Below are 19,772 nucleotides of genomic sequence, written 5' to 3'. Positions count from 1 at the left end.
AACATATGAAAATGAGGGGCAGAGAAAGACCATCTGGCCCATCAAGCCTGCCCCGTCAGGGCTAGTCCTATAAATAATATGATTAATGGGTGGTACACACAGCTCCCCAAAACAAACACGGAGCAGGTGGTCATTTCCTGAAGTCATAAACAAACTGGTATTTGTTTTGTTAAATTATTTACATCAACACACAGTAATCAGTACATGAAACAACAAAAGCAAGAAGCTGCAACAGGGCAGGTGTATGTGATTACTTGCACAAATCTTACACCAATCCAAAAAGAAAATGTCACCTTATTTTTCATGAACTTTGAATGACTCTTGTAAACTTCCATCTGCTTAAGCTCTTCTTCTCGGTCTTCAGTACTCTGAGCTCCATTTGTCTTCAACATTTGAATCTCATCCTCTAGATCCCTTATATTTCTCTCCAGTGAGGCTATCTTGGTGTCCTATTAATACAAGAAACAAAATAACACATTTGTAAACTATTTCTGCTATAGTTCACAAGCATAATAAATGTGCAATAATGACTGATATATTTAGAATTAAAGTTAAAACAGCAAAATACTATCTGCAACACAAGATCTGGGGCAAACATATCTACATATACAGGAAACTTTCGATTAACCGACCCCTAGAGCGCTCTATCCACCGGCAAAATTCAGGAGTCGGTTCAGGTAACTTTTTTTTTAACTTTTAGTTACTTTTTTTACTCTATTTGTTGCTGTGCAAGGGTGTAGCTGAAGCTGTTGCTAAGCTACAGAGACGCTTGCAACTTGTACCGATTGTTTTGAAGCTGCTGCTAAGCAACAGGGTCTGTTGCTTTATACGGAGCTCTGAGCTCCGTATCTTTTACTATAGCGTTCGGTTATCCGGAATTGTTGATGAACCGGCAACACGTCGGTCCCGTCCGTGCCGGATACCAGAAAGTTTCCTGTAGAAGGACAGTGGATCATTGAGGACTGTGTTACCGTGGTCTCTGGGAATTTGCTTGATTACCGTTGGGGCTGAAAGAGGAAATTTCCCAGAGCTTGTTTCCTAAATTGGCCTACGGTTTCTCTCTGTATTTTGGCCTCTACCAGCAGGTTGCGTGGCAGCTTTGGAGCGGAATGGGGGTGATGGTGTGTAAAAGTTACACTATACCAGGGTGGGGCAGGCTTAAAAGGACCAGCTGTCCTCCTTGCTTGTATGCTACATTTCGTTCAATACTCATGTATCCTTCTCCAGCCAAGATTAAAGACAGTCTGGTTCTCAGACCTCTCCATGAAACCACCCCCACTGTCCAGTCAGCAGGAAGAACAAATTTAAAATGTTCCACTTTACACTTCAGGAAAGCAAAATTCACCAAAATGAGGCACTTCAATTACACAGCTAGATAATAAATCGGAGGCGGCCTAGCCATGCACTGAGTAACATCAGAGGTAGGAGACCTGGAGTTGAATCCCAGCAAATGCACATAGTTCCCCAGACAGCACCTCATATGACACCTCAGTTGAGAGTGGCAAGTGGAAACAAGGCCCTTATTGCTGACTGGCATGAAAGAAAATCAGACCAAGTTGTGAACCAGATTGCTGAAGTTCAACTTCAGGCAACTGAGGACAGGGAAAGGCTCAAAAAAGTAAATGGTAACCTGCAGAACAGTACTTGGCAGGGAGGCCACAAGAAAATGGGGTAAGCAGGCCATGCATAGGTCCCCTTGTTTTCTGCCTCTTCACCAAAAACTCTCAACCCAGGATCATCCTTCAATAGAACTTTATGGACAGTAACTGTTAGGGAAAGACCTTTTATAACATCAGATGTTCTGTTCCATAATGTCTAATTCTAAAACATTTAGACAATTCAATCCATCTTACAATTTAACCCAATGTCAATGAAAGACAGTAATTCAATCTAAAGAATCAGAAGTATTAAATTTTAAAAGTGCAACTAGCACACAGTTACATTTTTAAGTCATTATGCTCTTTATCTTTCGTGATCAATAATCTAGCACGTGACATTTTGAAGTTAGTTCACATACAGCACCACATTTCTCAGACAAGAGGATATACTTTCTGATTGGCTTCCTCAATAAACGGGTATAAATTGGACGAACCCAATCAGGAAACCGAGCAGGGATCTGACTCTCAGTCCACTTTGTGCATCACACAAATTTCTGGCAGTGAATAAAGTGGAGGAAGGATATTCACGGCAAAATTTAAATTAAGGTATGTTGACATAATTTTGCTGTTCTTGTGATTTTCTGGCACTTGTGCATCCATTACACTCGAGTGACATACCTGCCCATGCTAAATGGGCATTCAGAATTACTGGAGAATGAGCTCTATACACAAGTATGTTTAAAAAGCATGATACGAAGATTGAGTTAACAGTTTTTAGGCCACGTCCACAATTTTGTTTTTGCTGCCACTTTAAGTTTTTAGAAGCCTTTGTGCCAATTGTTGTCCTGCTCCCCTTTCCCTCCTACAGTTCCACTAGTGGCACAATGGGCTTCCTAAAGAGAATACCCCCAAAAACAAGCTTTTTGGGAGAAGTGGGGGAGCAATAGAGGAATACCCAGCTGGCAAGACTGCACCAGAGGTGTTCTGTGCCCACTTGATACACTCGCCTGCATTTACAGAAAGGGATGCACATTACCTCACTTTGTTAAAGGATTCGTGGATGCAGAGCTGCAATTACCACAGTAAGCCACGACAGCAGACCAAATGGCATAAACTTGACAAGTGAAGGAGTGATGAATCATAATGCTAGATTGTTCTTTGGAAGCACCAAAAGCACCCAAATAACAGTATGGCATGCTTTAAATGACAAGTGTGTGAAAGGCGGCATGACAGGGTGATCAACAGCCAACAGGGTCTGATTGGCTATATCTATTAAGATGTCACCAACTATATCTGCAGCCACTGGCACACCTGCCCAGCAATGACCGTGGGGAATGGAGTTCACAGGCTCTGGGTCTGCAGAGAGCCAGATATGGAGCTGTGCCATCTGCGGGAAGGATACCAGTAGCCAACATGGACAGCCAGCACAGCCACTGCCGTAACAGTCAGCTTTGGCCTCTAATCTGTCTCCACCTCCTTCCAAACTGCGGATTGGCTGCTGGGCTGCTTTGTCACTTTTTTTTTTTTTTTTAATTCATTCACGGGATGTGGGCATCACTGGCAAGGTAAGCATTTATTGCCCATCCCCAATAGCCCTCGAGAAGGTGCTGGTGAGCCACCTTCTTGAATCGCTGCCGTGTGGTGAAGGAACGGCGATATATTTCCAAGTCAGGAAATGGCTCCTTTGTGACTGTGACAAAAGTAAACTATCCCTCCTCGTCCTTCTCAACCTGTGTGCAGCCTTTGATACGGTTCACCACTCCATCCTCCTCCAATGCCTCTCCACCATCGTCCAGCTGGATGGGACTGCACTCACCTGGTTCCATTCTTATCTGTCTAATCGAAGCCAGAAAATCACCTGCAATGGCTGCTCTTCTCATTCCTGCATCGGTACCTCTGGTGTCCCCCAAGGATCTATCCTTGGTCCCCTCCTATTTCTCATCTACATGCTGCCCCTTGGCGACATCATCCAAAAACACGACGTCAGTTTCCACATGTACGCTGATGACAGCCAGCTCTGCCGTACCACTCCTCTCGACCCCTCCATGGTCTCTAAATTGTCAGACTGCTTCTCCAACATCCACTACTGGATGAGCAGAAATTTTCTCTGATTAAATACTCGGAAGATCGAAGCCACTGTTTTCGGTCCCCACCACAAACTCCATTCCCTAGCCACCAACTCCATCCCTCTCCCTAGCACCTGTCTGAGACTGAACTAGACTGTTCACAAACGTGGTGTCATATTTGACCCTGAAATGAGTTTCCGACCACATATCCGTGGCATAACTAAGACCGCCTATTTCCACCTCCATAACATTGCCCTTCTCCGCCCCTGCCTCAGCTCATCTGCTGCTGAAACCCTCATCCATGCCTTTGTTACCTCTAGACTTGACTATTCCAACACACTTCTGGCTGACCTCCCACATTCTACTCTACGCAAACTTGAGGTCATCCAAAACTTGGCTGCCCGTATCCTAACTCGCACCAAGTCCCATTCACCCATCGCTGACCTAAATTAGCTCCCGGTTAAGTAACACCTTGGTTTCAAAATTCTCATCCTTGTTTTCAAATCCCTCCGTGGCCTCACCCCTCCCTATCTCTGTAATCTCCTCCAGCCCCACAACCACCCCACCCCCACCCCCAAGATATCCGAGCTCCTCAAATTCTGCCCTCGAGCATCCTTGATTATAATCGCTCAACCATTGGTGGCTGTGCCTTCAGCTGCCTAGGTCCTAAGCTCTGGAATTCCCTCCAAAAACCCCTCTGCCGCTCTACCTCTCTTTCCTCCTTTAAGACCTACCTCTTTCACCTGCCCTAATTTCTCCTTTTGTGGCTCTGTGTCAAATTTTTGTCTTATAACACTCCTGTGAAGAACCTTGGGACATTTTACTACGTTAAAGGTGCTATATAAATACAAGTTGTTGTTGTTGGTGTGTGACTTGGAGGTGGTGGTGTTCCCATGTGCTTGCTATCCTTCCTTGCCCTTCTAGGTAGTAGATGTCATGGCTTTTGGAGGTGCTGTTGAAGAAGCCTTGGCAAGTTGCTGCAGTACATCTTGTAGCTGGTACACACTGCAGACACAATGCGCCAGTGGTGGAGGGAATGCATGTTTAAGGTGGTGGATGGGGTGCCAATCAAGCAGGCAGCTTTGTCCTGGATGGTCTTGAGCTTCTTATGTGCTGTTGGAGCTGCATTCATCCAGGCAAGTGGAGAGTATTCCATCACACTCCTGACTTGTGCCTTGTAGATGGTGGAAAGGTTTTGGGGAGTCAGAAGGCAAGTCATTCCCTGCAGAATTCCCAGCCTCTGACCTGCTCTTGCAGCCACAGTATTTATGTGGCTGGTCCAGTTAAGTTTCTGGTCAATGGTGACCCCCCAGGATGTTGACGGTAGGGGATTCAAGGATGGTAATGCCGTTGAATGTCAAGAGGAAGTGGTTAGACTCTCTCATGTTGGAGACGATCATTGCCTGGCACATATGTGGCGTGAATGTTACTTGCCACTTATCAGCCCAAGTGTCCAGGTCTTGCTGCATGCGGGCACGGACTGCTTAATTATGTGAGGAGTTGCGAATGGAACTGAACACTGAAATCATCAGCGAACATCCCTACTTCTGACTTTATGTTGGAGGGAAGATCATTGTTGAAGCAACTGAAGATGGTTGGGCCTAGGACACTGCCCTGAGAATCACCTGCAGTGGTGCCCTGGGGCGGAGATGAGTGGCTTCCAACAACAACAACCATTTACCTTTCTGCTAGATATGACTCCAGCCAGTGGAGAGATTTCCCCGATTCCCATCGTCTTAAATTTTACTAGGGCTTCTTGCTGCCACAGGCGGTCAAATGCTGCCTTGATGTCAAGGGCAGTCACTCTCACCTCACCTTGGAATTCAGCTCCCTTGTCCATGTTTGGATCAAGGTTGCTTTTGAGGCCTGGAGCCGAATGGTCCTGGCAGAACCCAAACTGAGCATCGGTGAGCAGGTTATTGGTCAGTAAGTGCTGCTTGATAGCACTGTCTACAACACCTTCCATCACTTTGCTGATGTTTGAGAGCAGGCTGATGGGGCGGTAAATGGCCGGATTGGATTTGTCCTGTTTTTTTTTTGTGGACAGGACATAGCTGGGCAATTTTCTATTATGTCAGGCAGATGCCAATGTTGTAGCTGTACTGGAACAGCTGGCTAGAGGCACGGCTAGTTCTGGAGCACAACTCTTCAGCAGTACAACCAGGATGTTGTCGGGGCCCATAGCCTTTGCTGTATCCAGTGCACTCCGCCGTTTCTTGCTATCACGTGGAGTGAATCGAATTGGTTGAAGGCTGGCTTCTGTGATGGTAGGGACCTCAGGAGGAGATCAAGATGGGTCATCCACTCGGCACTTCTGACTGAAGATGGTCGCAAACGTTTCAGCCTTGACTTTTGCACTCAATTCAATTCAAATCGCTTTATTGGCATGATGACAAGTTACATCTTATGTTGCCAAAGCATCAAAAAACATTCATGTTTGTTCACAAAAATACAGATCTATCCATACAGTGTATAAACAGATATATCCCCGAGTGTACAGGTAGACTATCCTTTATCCAAAAACCTCGGGACCAGCCGTGTTTCGGTTTTAGGAAAATTTCGGATTTCGGAAGGTGCGCGAAAACACTTCGGTTTTCAGAGGTAATTCGGTTTTCGGGAGTGCGGATAAAGGATACACTATCCCTTATCCGAAAGGGTGGGGGCCGGCGGGGGTCGTGGTCGTGCGCATTTTGGTTTTCAGAAGTCATGCTTTGCTCCACTTTCGGCTTTCAGAGGTTTTCTGGTTTCGGATGTGCGGATAAAGGCTGGTACACTTACGCTGAGCGATTTCAGTTTTCAGAAGTGCGGAAAAATGCTACACTATCCCTTATCCGGCTAGGCCTGGAAGTCGTGCGCCACTCTGGTCATGTCGTGTGCACGACTTACGCTGACCGAAAAAACCTTCGGTTTTTAGAGGGTTTCGGTTTTCGGAAGTCTGGATAAAGGGTAGTCTACCTGTATAAATATACTTTCATATAATTTATATATACTCTTTTCTTATATTTAGTGGTTGTCCCTCTGTTTATGGCAAGCTGTAACATAGTGTGCCGCTAGTGTTACACAATTTCTCTCTTCCCCTAGTAGGTATGGGAGTTTTTGGTCGTCATTCAAATTTCTGAAATCCGGGCATATTTTTGTGAATTTTGGGTAGAAATTCTCCCTTATGCCCTGATATTTTCTACAAGCTGTGAGGAAGTGCATCTCTGTCTCCACCACTCCCTGACTGCAGTGAGAGCATATCCTGTCCTCTCTTGGTAGCCGGGTCTGCCTGTGTCTACCTTTTTCGATCACCAGGTTATGTTCACTAAGTCTGTACATTGTCAAAGTTTTTCTCAGTTTGCTATCCTTTACCATGGTCAGGTAATCAGCCATGTTGTATTGTCTGTTTAGGGCCAAGTAGCAATTGAGTTTGCTTTGGGTTTTTGTTGTTTCTGCCCAATATGACAGATATTTTTCCTTTTGCTTAGCGACGATTGTGTTGGGTCGAATTCTTTGTGTTACGCTGTCACTGTCCTGTGGCTGGTTATTGTTAGTAGTGTTAGTAGTTACTTCACTGAGTCCCAGGACTAGTTGACTGAGGGTATTCTTCTTTATGGTCCTCTCTTGGCATTTCAGGGCTTCGTAATGATAGCATTGGGGGTTGCTCATTTCTAGGTGTTTCCAAAATTTGGTGGCTCTTTTTTGGATAGTGATTATTAATGGATATTGGCCTAGTTCTGCCCTGCATGCATTGTTTACGGTTTTCCTTTGAGTCCGGAGGATACTTTTACAGAATTCTGCATGTAGGATCTCAATTGGGTGTTTGTCCCATTTTGCAAATTCTTGTTGTGTTAGCGGTCCCCACACCTCACTGCCATAGAGTGCAATTGGTTCAATTACTGATTTGAAAATTTTGAGCCAAATGCTAATTGGGATTTCTATTTGGATTGATTTTTTAATGGCATAGAAAGCCCTTCTTGCTTTCTCTTTCAGTTCATTCACAGCCAGTTGAAATTTCCCGTAGAACTGATTTTTAAGCCCAAGTATGTGTAGTTAGTGGTTTGTTCAATTTTGGTTGTTCCTAGTGTGAAATTTATTTTGGGTCCCTGATGTCTGGATCTTTGCTGGAACACAAGGACTTTGTTTTTTTGGGGATTTATTGTCAGGGCCCAAGTCTGGCAGTACGACTCCAGCAGATCCAGGTTCTGCTGTAGACCCTCCTTAGTTGGTGACAGCAGAACCAGGTCGTCTGCATAGAGGAGGAATTTAACCTTGGATTCATATAGGGTGGGGCTGGGTGCTGTAGATTGTTCAAGTAGTTTTGCCAATTCATTTATGTAAATATTAAAGAGTGTCGGTGAGATTGGCGAGCCCTGCGTCACCCCCCGCCCCTGTGGAAAGTATTTTGTTTGTTTGTCTCCAATTTTAACTGCACATTTGTTGTTTGTATACATTGATTTAATTACATCATATGTTTTTCCCCCTACCCCGCTTTCGATAAGTTTCAGGAATAAACCGTCATGCCAGATGGAATCGAAAGCCTTCTGGAAATCTATAAAGCATGCGTAGATTTTGCTTTTGTTTTGATGAACGTGTTTGTCAATTAGGGTCTGTAGGGTGAAGATATGATCTGATGTTCTATAGTTTGGCAGGAATCCAATTTGGCTTTTACTCAAGACATTGTGCTCATCAAGGAAGTTGATAAGTCTTTTGTTTATGATACTACAGAATACCTTCCCCAGGTTACTGTTTACACAGATGCCTCGATAGTTATTTGGGTCGGCTTTGTCCCCACTTTTGTATATGGGCGTTATGAGTCCTTTGTTCCAGATATCAGGGAAGTAACCGACACTCAGAACCAAGTTGAAGAGTTTTAGGATAGCCAGTTTCATTTTATCGTCTGTCTGTTTAATCATCTCGCTTAGTATGCCGTCTGCCCCGCAAGCTTTTCCTGGTCGCAGGTCCTTGAGTTTTTCAAAAACTCACATGCTGGGTTCCACCATCATTGAGGATGGGGATGTTCATAGAGCCTCCTCCTCGCATTAGTTGTTTAATTGTCCACCACCATTTATGACTGGATGTGGCAGGACTGCAGAGCTTTGCTCTGATGCGTTGGTTGTGGGATCACTTAGCTCTGTCTATAGCATACTGCTTCTTTCGCTGTTTAGCATGCATGTAGTCCTGTGTTGTAGCTTCACCAGCTTGGTACCTCATTTTTAGGTACGCCTGGTGCTGCTTCTGGCATGCTCTTCTGCATTTCTCATTTAACCAGGGTTGGTCCCCTGATGATGGTAATGGTAGAGTGAGGGATATGCCGGGCCATGAGGTTACAGATTGTGGTGGATACACAATTCTGCTGCTGCTGATCACCCACAGCACCTCGTGGATGCCCAGTTTTGAGCTGTTAGATCTGTTCTGAATCTATCCCATTTTGACACACAACATGATGGAGGGAGTCCTCAGTGTGAAGATGGGAATTCGTCTCCACATGGACTGTGCGGTGGTCACTCCTACCAATACTGTCATGGAGAGATGCATCTTTGACAGGTAGATTGGTGAGGACGAGTTCAAGTAGGTTTTCCCTCGTGATGGTTCTCTCACCACCTGCCACAGGCCCAGTCTATGTCCTTCAGAACTCAGCCAGCACGGTCAGTAATGGTGCTATCATTGAAATCCCCCACCCAGAGTACATTATGTTCCCTTGCTGCCCTCAGTCCTTCTTTCAAGTGGTGTTCAACATGGAGGAGTACTGATTCATCAGCCGAGGGAGGGCGTTAAATGATAATCTGCAGGAGGTTTCCTTGCCCATGTTTGACCTGATGCCATGCGACTTCATGGGGTCCAGAGTCAATGTTGAGGACTCCCAGGACCACTCCCTCCCGACTGTATACCACTGTGCCGCCACCTCTGATGGGTCTGTCCTGCCGGTAGGATGGTGATGGAGGAGTCTGGGGCGTTGGCTGTGGGACAGCTCTCCCAATTTTGGCACAAGTCCCCGATGTTAGTGAGGAGTCCGAATCTGGTGCCTAAGTCGATGCCAGGTGGTCTGTCCGATTTTATTCTTATTATAGTTTATCGTAGCAGTTTGCTAGGACATTTCAGAGGGCAGTTAAGAGTCAACCATATTGCTGTGGGTCTGGAGTGACATACAGGCCAGACCAGGTAAGGGCAGGAGAGTCCCTTCCCTAAAGGACTTTAGTGAACCAGATGGGTTTTTATGACAATCCGGTAGTTTCATAGTCACCATTCTCTAAATTTTAAGTTCAAGTTTAATTTTGAAGAAGTACACACAGGTTACAGATATATAACTTGCATCAAATACTGCCTCAGTTGGTAATGCTCTTGCCTATGGAGTGCAAGGTGATGGGCTCCAAACCATAATTGCAGTAGCTCAGTTTGTACCTAATACAGAAAATCCAGTGAAATGTCAAAGGGAAACTGGGAATCACTATATGACAATAAGTAGAACCCATTTGCCTTTCCTGGCTGATGGACAAGAAATATCCCATGGAACCAATCACAAAAATCTGGGATAAAACCCAATTCTCCAATATTCTCCCAGCAAATTATTGTTCTTAAATATCTTTAAATAAGCCGTATCCATTTGAACAGTTTTAGCTAACTTCTAGGAGTTTATGTTATTTAAATACTGGGGCTAAATATCTCCATTGTTCAGCACATTTTTCACCCAAAGCAGGTAAAGCCAATTAGATTTGTTCAGTGTTCGCATATTACAGAGCTAACTTTCTTCACCTACATTAATTGGGTCCCAGTGCCCAAAATAGGTAATTACCAATTTTTCCACAAAGTATAGTCAAAGTTTCCATTACATTTCACAAGAAATATTAGGTTCTTGAACAGTTGTTTACCAGAATAGGAATTAACTTCAAACCTTTCTTTTGTTACCTTTGTTCTGATCATCATTTTTCTAAAACATTAATGTCAGATTTCAATAATTAATGAAAATGCAAAACCAAAACAGAGTTGTCAATGCACTATTTCCTAGATTGCACATTAGCAACGATTCACCTTTAATTCACTATAGCAACTAAGACATTTGGCACCTAAAACTACTTCAAGTTTGATTATTCTACTGGAGTCAAACAAAAGAAATCTTGCTCTAATTATTTCTGCCATCTTTGTCTTTTAACCTGTAGCTTCTGTATTCTCCAAATTGCTTTTAATTGTATGCATGACCAGCTACAAATTCAAAGGCAACTTGGTTTCAAAGCAGAAAAACATGATGCCATATTACAGCTGAATGGATTTGAACAGTGATGTGAAAAATTATAGCCCAATAGTTTACAATTTCATATATAAAAGCAGATTAAACAGGGAAACTGTTCAATTAAGAGTTTGTGTGAATTCACTGTTGGGCTTTTAAATATACATGGTTGCATAAAAAACAGGAGACATTTGATGGAGCTCACACAGTAGAGCAAAGTCTGTAGGCAATTCTTTCATGAAAACTGATAGGCCTTGTTGCCATGGTGGCTGACTTCAGATAGGCTCAACAATATTGATAGCATATGCTTAAGACCATGACCACACATTAGCTGGTTAACCCTTTTATTTCTAGTTTATTATAGATTTTATAATTCAAAATAACTCAACTGATTAAAATTAGGCACATAGTTTAAACTGTGTAGTAGTTAAACAGCCATACAATTAACTTATTTGTAACAAATAATAAAATTGCATCGCCATGAAAAATACGGGTGTATATTGTGATTCTGTGGGCTCGATATTAATTCCCAGCTGGAACGCAGTAAAGCATGCCTGTACAGGAGCAGCAGGAGGCAGGCTCAGCTTATTTTAACGGCCGGGCCTCATTAACATGCCGCTCACTGGCATCTCGACCAAAAGGGCCGAGAAGTCAGCGGGAAGCAGTTGCCGGGCCATTAAAATCGGGCAGCGTGAGGCTGCCGCCGAAGATCCACAGGAACGGTCCCGGCCACAGGCTAAGTGTTCCAGGAGCAGAAGCCCCGTTAAGGAAATGGGAGGCCCAAGGTTTCCTTGTGGGGCCGGAGGTTTGGCCTGACTGGGAAGCCATCACTGCTTATCCGCTCAAGCCTCAGGTTAAAATAGCAGATCGGGCCACGATGACATCACCAGAGCCCAATCTGCATATTTAAAGAGGAGCTTGCTGGCTTCAGGCAGGTATCCCTAGCGCCTGTAATTTAATATTGCAGCCAGCCAGATCGAGGCAGAAAAGGAGAGAGTAAGGCCCACGCTCCATTTTAACTGCCAACCTCAGCTGCTATCTGCCACGTGGGGGACTTCAAATCAACCCCGTATGTTTTGTGCAAAAAAAATGTTTGCTGCAGAACATGGGAATGCTAAATATTAACATTCAACAATGATGCAGAATTACAAATAACCAAGTCATTTTTGCATCAACATGCTGTGCTATTCAATGACAAGATTTCAATGGAATTCGCACATGGTCATAATTATTGTATCCAGCAGGTCAAACCTAACTTAGTTAAGTAGATCATAGTTCAGTTCAAGTATATTTTGGATATCTAAAATGTTTTACTGCTCTAATCCTCTTCTACTGTTTGTGAAACTGTGCTGTAGCTTTGCTGTACCTGGGGAATTTTTCCCTTTTAAAAAGGTGTACAATAACACTTCCTTTATACACTGAAAATAATTCTCCCACACAGATCAGGTAGGTCCAAGATTCCATTCCTCTTCTGTGCTGAGCTACCCGATTTTAACCGAGATAGTAGTAGAGGGGTTGCAACTGATCTCATGGCACCGAGTTAGCGCGAAGAAAAATCGGGCAGGATTGCTGCTTCTGATCGTTATCCAGCAACTACCAGTGGCAATGTGCATGTGTGACAGTTAAGTGAAGCGAGGAAGAGGCTCAGCCATTATGACCCTGTGGAAGAATAGCCTGCCAGTACTTATGGTCAAGGTTCATACATGAGGAATGGCCTCTTGGGCAAGGTACCAGGAGGTGACTGGTGCCCAGGGAATTGTACCCAAGAAGAGTTAATGCCTCCGAGTAAGAGAAATTTGATGGAAGAAAGGAAAATAATTCCCTCCCTATCAGAAAAATTAGTAAAAAAGAGGAAAAAAAGTTAAAAGTTCTTGGATGAACATAGGCCCAAGTTCTATTCCTAGTTCTCTACGAATGGCTTCTCAGTAGCCAGAGGCAGTTCACCCGATTTGTGCTTCACCTGAGCTCTGTGCCTTCCCGAATGCTACAGCTGAAATCAGGAACTGCTGGCAGCAACTAATCACACGATCCTAAAAGCACTGTTTGTATTCTTTGAACCTAATACAGTCCAGCAACATCTAACAGAACGCGTCACGTGCTAATGCAGCTGCACATTTGTGAACAGTGTTTTCTTCAGATTATTAGGTAACAAAGCTAGACAACAGAGCGGCTGCCTCTGATAAAATCAATTAACAATCAGTGACCAGATGAAACAACATGATACAAAAAGGCCATTCTCGTTGGAAATACTAACCTTTAGTCAGTCCATGAGAACTATCCTCTTTATAAATTAATACTTACAGTACCTGAAGTGAATTTTAAGAAGTAAACAAAATTAAATTGTAGGAAATTAAAAATAATCTAATTCTTTTGCAATTAAGGCAATTGTGGAAAATTGTAAGCATCAAGGAGATTCTCGAGCATGCGTCAAGCCTATTGCCTGCAAAACCACTCTCATTTAACCATTGCAGCAACTCATGTTACATATTTTATATACATACACATCACAATCTACCACCTGCAAATATAAGTTTTTCGGTTCTCTCCCGAAGAGCAAGATTGCAGCATTCCCCGATTCACCTGGGGATGGAAGTTTTTTTCAGCAATGAGTTGTTTCTGGCAAGGCCAACATTTATTGCCCATCTCGAAGCAAACCAAGTGGCTTGCTATGGCACTTCAGAGGGCAGTTAAGTCAAAATTGCTGTTGTGGGACTGGAGTCGGGCTGCCAACTCTGGTTGGAGGCATTCCTGGATGTTTGATCACGTGGCATTCTGACCATGTGGTGCCCAATCACATGACATCCAATCACATGGCTTTTACAAACGTTACAGCAATTATCTGATAACGGTTAGGTCCCTTGTAGGTGAGTATTTTTAGTCGTGGTTTCGCACCAGCAGCTGTTGTGCGACAGGTTCCCAGAACCAGGAGGCCTCCCGAGGGCAGGGAAAGAGGGAACCCCCCGAGGGCAGGGGAAGGGGGAACCCCCCCCCCCCCGAGGGCAGGGGAAGGGGGAACCCCCCCCCCCCCCGAGGGCAGGGGAAGGGGGAACCCCCCCCCCACGAGGGCAGGGGAAGGGGGAACCCCCCCCGAGGGCAGGGGAAGGGGGAACCCCTGAGGGCAGGGGAAGGGGGAACCCCCCCCCCGACCCGAGGGCAGGGGAAGAGGGAACCCCCCCAAGGGCAGGGGAAGGGTGGAAACAATTCGCAGAGGGGAAACCAGAGGTGGGAGGAACTAGAAACTAAAGGTAACTCATTGAAATTGCACTAGGTGATGAAAACTCTGACATGTGCACTTCAGTCAGAGCGGATCTGTACTTGGACTTCACACGTCAACCCGACCTGAACCAAACTGAGAGATTGCACAAAGGGCAGCGGGTTTGTTGTTTGGAGCACACGGTCCTAAACTCAGCTCAACAGCAACATCTCTAAACCATTCACTGAGCTCAGACTCAATAAAGCAGGGTTTTCATGGAATTATAGAAAGTACGATGCAGGATGAGGTCATTTGGCTCCCGGTGTCGGTGTTCTCACCTGTAACCCCATTCCCTTCCAGATCGTTTTATATTCCTCTTTTTCAAAAACGCCTTTACCTCAATAGCCACATTTGGTTAAGGATCCCACGGTCCAATAGTCCTCAGTTCAAGAACCTATCTCCTCCCTTCCCTCTTGTTTTGTCCAGTGAGAATCCTTGGTTTCCGTTCCCTAGTTCCCCATTCACCCACCAACGGAAACAATCCCTCACTATTTACCCACAGTGAGGGCCCCAGGTTTCACTCACCCCTTTACTGGCTGCTCCTCCCTCCCACTCACCATGTTGCTGCTCCCGGCTCTGCAGGAAATGCTGGTCTCCACGCCCGCCCCCCCACCTGGTTTGAGCCCCAGTCCCCAGACCCAGTGTTCCATTCTCTTCCCATTTCCCAGTGCCTTTCTCTCCCCCAACTACTGATGCCCCATCCCCAGTCTTCATCTCCCCCCCAGCTCCCATATCTTCCCTGAGACCCCATTCCCCATCTCTTTCCACAACCCCCCTCCCCCGATACCCCGTTCCCCACTCTCCATCTCACCCCCTCTCCCCGTTCCCCACTCTCCATCTCACCCCCTCTCCCCGTTCCCCACTCTCCATCTCACCCCCTCTCCCCGTTCCCCACTCTCCATCTCACCCCCTCTCCCCGTTCCCCACTCTCCATCTCACCCCCTTTCCCAGTTCTCCACTCACCATCTCACTCCCTCTCCCCGTTTCCCACTCTCCGTCTCTCCACCTATCGGCGTCTCTCCCTCGTTCCCCATCTCTCCAATTCCCCATCTCTCTCCCCCCATTCCGTTTCTCCCCCGTTCCACAGTCCCAGTCTCTCCACTGAAGCCCCCATTCCCCATCTCTCTCCGAGCCCCCTTTCCCAACTTTCCGCCCGATCGCCCATTCCCCAGTCTCCATCTCTCCCCCAAGTCCCCATTGTCCATGTCTCCCCCGAGTCCCTATTCCTCAGTCTTCATCGCTTCCCCCCCTCCCCCGAGCCCCCACTCCCCAGTCTCCATCTCTCCAAGCCCTCATTCCCCAAAGCCCTCATTCTCCATCTCTTCCCCGAGCCCCCATTCCCCATCTCCATCCTTTTTCTAATTCATTGATGGGATGTGGGCGTCGCTGGCTGGCTAGGCCTGCATTTAGTGCCCATCCCTAATTGCCCTTGAGAAGATGGTGGTGAGCCGCCTTCTTGAACCGCTGCAGTCCATATGGTGTAGGTACACCCACAATGCTGTTAGGAAGGGTGTTCCAGGATTTTGGCCCAGCGACAGTGAAGGAACGGCGATACAGGTCCAAGTCAGGATGGTGTGTGGCTTGGAGGGGAACTTGTAGGTGGTGATGTTCCCATGCGTCTGCTGCCCTTGTCCTTCTAAGTGGTAGAGGTCGTGGTTTTGGAAGGTGCTGTTGAAGGAGCTTTGGCGAGTTGCTGCAGTGCATCTTGTAGATGTTACACACTGCAGCCACAGTGCGCCGGTGGTGGAGGGAGTGAATGTTGAAGGTGGTGGATGTGGTGCTAATCGAGCGGGCTGCTTTATCCTGAATGGTGTCGAGCTTCTTGAGTGTTGTTGGAGCTGCACTCATCCAGGCAAGTGGAGAGTATTCCATCACACTCCTGACTTGTGCCTTGTAGACGGTGGAAAGGCTTTGGGGAGTCAGCAGGTGAGACACTCGCCGCAGAATTCCCAGCCTCTGGCCTGCTCTTGTAGCCACAGTATTTATATGGCTGGTCCAGTTCAGTTTCTGATCAATGGTAATCCCCAGGATGTTGATAGTGGGGGATTCAGCGATGGTAATGCCATTGAATGTCAAGGGGAGATGGTTAGATTCTCGCTTGTTGGAGATGGTCATTGCCTGGCACTTGTGTGGTGCGAATGTTACTTGCCACTTGTCAGCCCAAGTCTGAATATTGTCCAGGTCTTGCTGCATATGCACACAGACTGCGTCAGTATCTGACGAGTCTCGAATGGTGCTGAACAGTGTGCAATCATCAGCGAACATCCCCACTTCTGACCTTATGATGGCGGGAAGGCCCTCAATACTCCAGTCTCCATCTCTCCCCGCCACCCCGAGCCCCCATTCCCCATCTCTTCCCCGAGCCCCCACTCCCCATCTCTCGCCCGAGCCCCCATTCCCCATCTCTCCCCCGAGCCCCCATTCCCCATCTCTCCCCCGAGCCCCCATTCCCCATCTCTCCCCCGAGCCCCCATTCCCCATCTCTCCCTCGAGCTCCCATTCCCCATCTCTCCCCCGAGCCCCCATTCCCCATCTCTCCCGAGCCCCCATTTCTCCCGAGCCCCCATCTCTGCCCCGAGCCCCCATTCCCCATCTCTCCCCCGAGCCCCCATTCCCCATCTCTCCCCCGAGCCCCCATTCCCTATCTCTCCCCCGAGCCCCCATTCCCCATCTCTCCCCCGAGCCCCCATTCCCCATCTCTCCCCCGAGCCCCCATTTCCATCTCTCCCCCGAGCCCCCATTCCCCATCTCTCCCCCAGCCCCCATTCCCCATCTCTCCCCCGAGCCCCCATTCCCCATATCTCCCCCGAGCCCCCATTCCGCAGTGTCCATCTCTCCCCCGAGCCCCCATTCCCCAGCCTCCATCTCTCCCCCGAGCCTCCATTCCCCATCTCTCCCCCGAGCCTCCATTCCCCATCTCTCCCCCGAGCCTCCATTCCCCGTCTCTCCCCCGAGCCCCCATTCCACATCTCCCCCCCGAGCCCCCATTCCACATCTCTCCCCTGAGCCCCCATTCCCCATCTCTCCCCCGAGCCCCCATTCCCCATCCCACCCCCGAGCCCCCATTACCACCGCCCCCCCTCCGAGACCCCATTCCCCATCTCTCCCCCGAACCCCCATTCCCCATCTCTCCGCCGAGCCTCCATTCCCATCTCTCCCCGAGCCTCCATTCCCCATCTCTCCCCCGAGCCCCCATACCCCATCTCTCCCCCGAGCCCCCATTCCCCATCTCCCCGAGCCCCCATTCCCCATCTCCCCCCGAGCCCCCATTCCCCAGTCTCCATCTCTTCCCCGAGCCCCCATTCCCCAGACTCCATCTCTCCGCCGAGCCTCCATTCCCCATCTCTCCCCCATTTCCATCTCTCCCCCGAGCCCCCATTCCCCATCTCTCCCCCGAGCCCCCATTCCCCATCTCTCCCCCGAGCCCGCATTCCCCATCTCTCCCCCAGCCCCCATCTCTTCCCCCGAGCCCCCATTCCCCCCCGAGCCCCCATTCCCCATCTCTCCCCCGAGCCCCCATTCCCCATCTCTCCCCCGAGCCCCCATTCCCCATCTCTCCCCCGAGCCCCCATCTCTCCCCCGAGCCCCCATTCCCCATCTCTCCCCCGAGCCCCCATTCCCCACCTCTTTCCCGAGCCCCCATTCCCCATCTCTCCCCCGAGCCCCCATTCCCCATCTCTCCCCCGAGCCCCCATTTCCATCTCTCCCCCGAGCCCCCATTCCCCATCTCTCCCCCGAGCCCCCATTCCCCATCTCTCCCCCAGCCCCCATTCCCCATCTCTCCCCCGAGCCCCCATTCCCCATCTCTCCCCCGAGCCCCCATTCCCCATCTCTCCCCCGAGCCCCCATTCCACATCTCTCCCCCGAGCCCCCATTCCACATCTCTCCCCCGAGCCCCCATTCCCCAGCCTCCATCTCTCCCCCGAGCCTCCATTCCCCATCTCTCCCCCGAGCCTCCATTCCCCATCTCTCCCCCGAGCCTCCATTCCCCATCTCTCCCCCGAGCCCCCATTCCCCATCTCTCCCCCGAGCCCCCATTCCCCATCTCTCCCCCGAGCCCCCATTCCCCATCTCTCCCCCGAGCCCCCATCTCTCCCGAGCCCCCATTCCCCATCTCTCCCCCGAGCCCCCATTCCCCATCTCTCCCCTAGCCCCCATTCCCCATCTCTCCCCCGAGCCCCCATTCCCCATCTCTCCCCCGAGCCCCCATTCCCCATCTCTCCCCCGAGCCCCCATTCCCCCTCCCCGAGACCCCATTCCCCATCTCTCCCCCGAGCCCCCATTCCCCATCTCTCCGCCGAGCCTCCATTCCCATCTCTCCCTCGAGCCTCCATTCCCCATCTCTCCCCCGAGCCCCCATTCCCCATCTCCCCGAGCCCCCATTCCCCATCTCCCCCCGAGCCCCCATTCCCCATCTCCCCCCGAGCCCCCATTCCCCAGTCTCCATCTCTCCGCCGAGCCCCCATTCCCCATCTCTCCCCCGAGCCCGCGTTCCCCATCTCTCCCCCAGCCCCCATCTCTTCCCCCGAGCCCCCATCCCCCCCCCGAGCCCCCATTCCCCATCTCTCCCCCGAGCCCCCATTCCCCATCTCTCCCCCGAGCCCCCATTCCCCATCTCTCCCCCGAGCCCCCATCTCTCCCCCGAGCCCCCATTCCCCATCTCTCCCCCGAGCCCCCATTCCCCACCTCTTTCCCGAGCCCCCATTCCCCATCTCTCCCCCGAGCCCCCATTCCCCATCTCTCCCCCGAGCCCCCATTTCCATCTCTCCCCCGAGCCCCCATTCCCCATCTCTCCCCCGAGCCCCCATTCCCCATCTCTCCCCCAGCCCCCATTCCCCATCTCTCCCCCGAGCCCCCATCTCTCCCCCGAGCCCCCATTCCCCATCTCTCCCCCGAGCCCCCATTCCCCATCTCTCCCCCGAGCCCCCATTCCACATCTCTCCCCCGAGCCCCCATTCCACATCTCTCCCCCGAGCCCCCATTCCCCAGCCTCCATCTCTCCCCCGAGCCTCCATTCCCCATCTCTCCCCCGAGCCTCCATTCCCCATCTCTCCCCCGAGCCTCCATTCCCCATCTCTCCCCCGAGCCCCCATTCCCCATCTCTCCCCCGAGCCCCCATTCCCCATCTCTCCCCCGAGCCCCCATTCCCCATCTCTCCCCCGAGCCCCCATCTCTCCCGAGCCCCCATTCCCCATCTCTCCCCCGAGCCCCCATTCCCCATCTCTCCCCTAGCCCCCATTCCCCATCTCTCCCCCGAGCCCCCATTCCCCATCTCTCCCCCGAGCCCCCATTCCCCCTCCCCGAGACCCCATTCCCCATCTCTCCCCCGAGCCCCCATTCCCCATCTCTCCGCCGAGCCTCCATTCCCATCTCTCCCTCGAGCCTCCATTCCCATCTCTCCCTCGAGCCTCCATTCCCCATCTCTCCCCCGAGCCCCCATTCCCCATCTCCCCGAGCCCCCATTCCCCATCTCCCCCCGAGCCCCCATTCCCCATCTCCCCCCGAGCCCCCATTCCCCAGTCTCCATCTCTCCGCCGAGCCCCCATTCCCCGGTCTCCATCTCTCCGCCGAGCCCCCATTCCCCATCTCTCCGCCGAGCCCCCATTCCACATCTCTCCCCCGAGCCCCCATTCCCCATGTCTCCCCCGAGC

General features: G+C 49.6%; 1 protein-coding gene across 6 annotated transcripts in view; it reads right to left on the bottom strand.

The window, feature by feature from the left end:
• Positions 1–19,772, bottom strand: part of LOC147111092 (ERC protein 2) — an 885,067-nt gene that overhangs the window by 605,366 nt on the left and 259,929 nt on the right. For all 6 annotated transcript variants that reach the window (XM_086001631.1, XM_086001634.1, XM_086001633.1 and 3 more), the window contains exon 6: positions 294–449. In XM_086001631.1, coding sequence (XP_085857757.1) covers positions 294–449 — 156 coding nt within the window. The remainder of the gene's footprint in view (positions 1–293; positions 450–19,772) is intronic.

Source organism: Somniosus microcephalus, chromosome 11 (assembly GCF_052327205.1).
Source record: "Somniosus microcephalus isolate GS21.2 chromosome 11, FLI_Smic_1.0, whole genome shotgun sequence".
Lineage (NCBI taxonomy): Eukaryota > Metazoa > Chordata > Chondrichthyes > Squaliformes > Somniosidae > Somniosus > Somniosus microcephalus.
The sequence above is the reverse complement of the archived record's forward strand: the minus strand, read 5'-3'. Positions and strand labels throughout refer to the sequence as shown.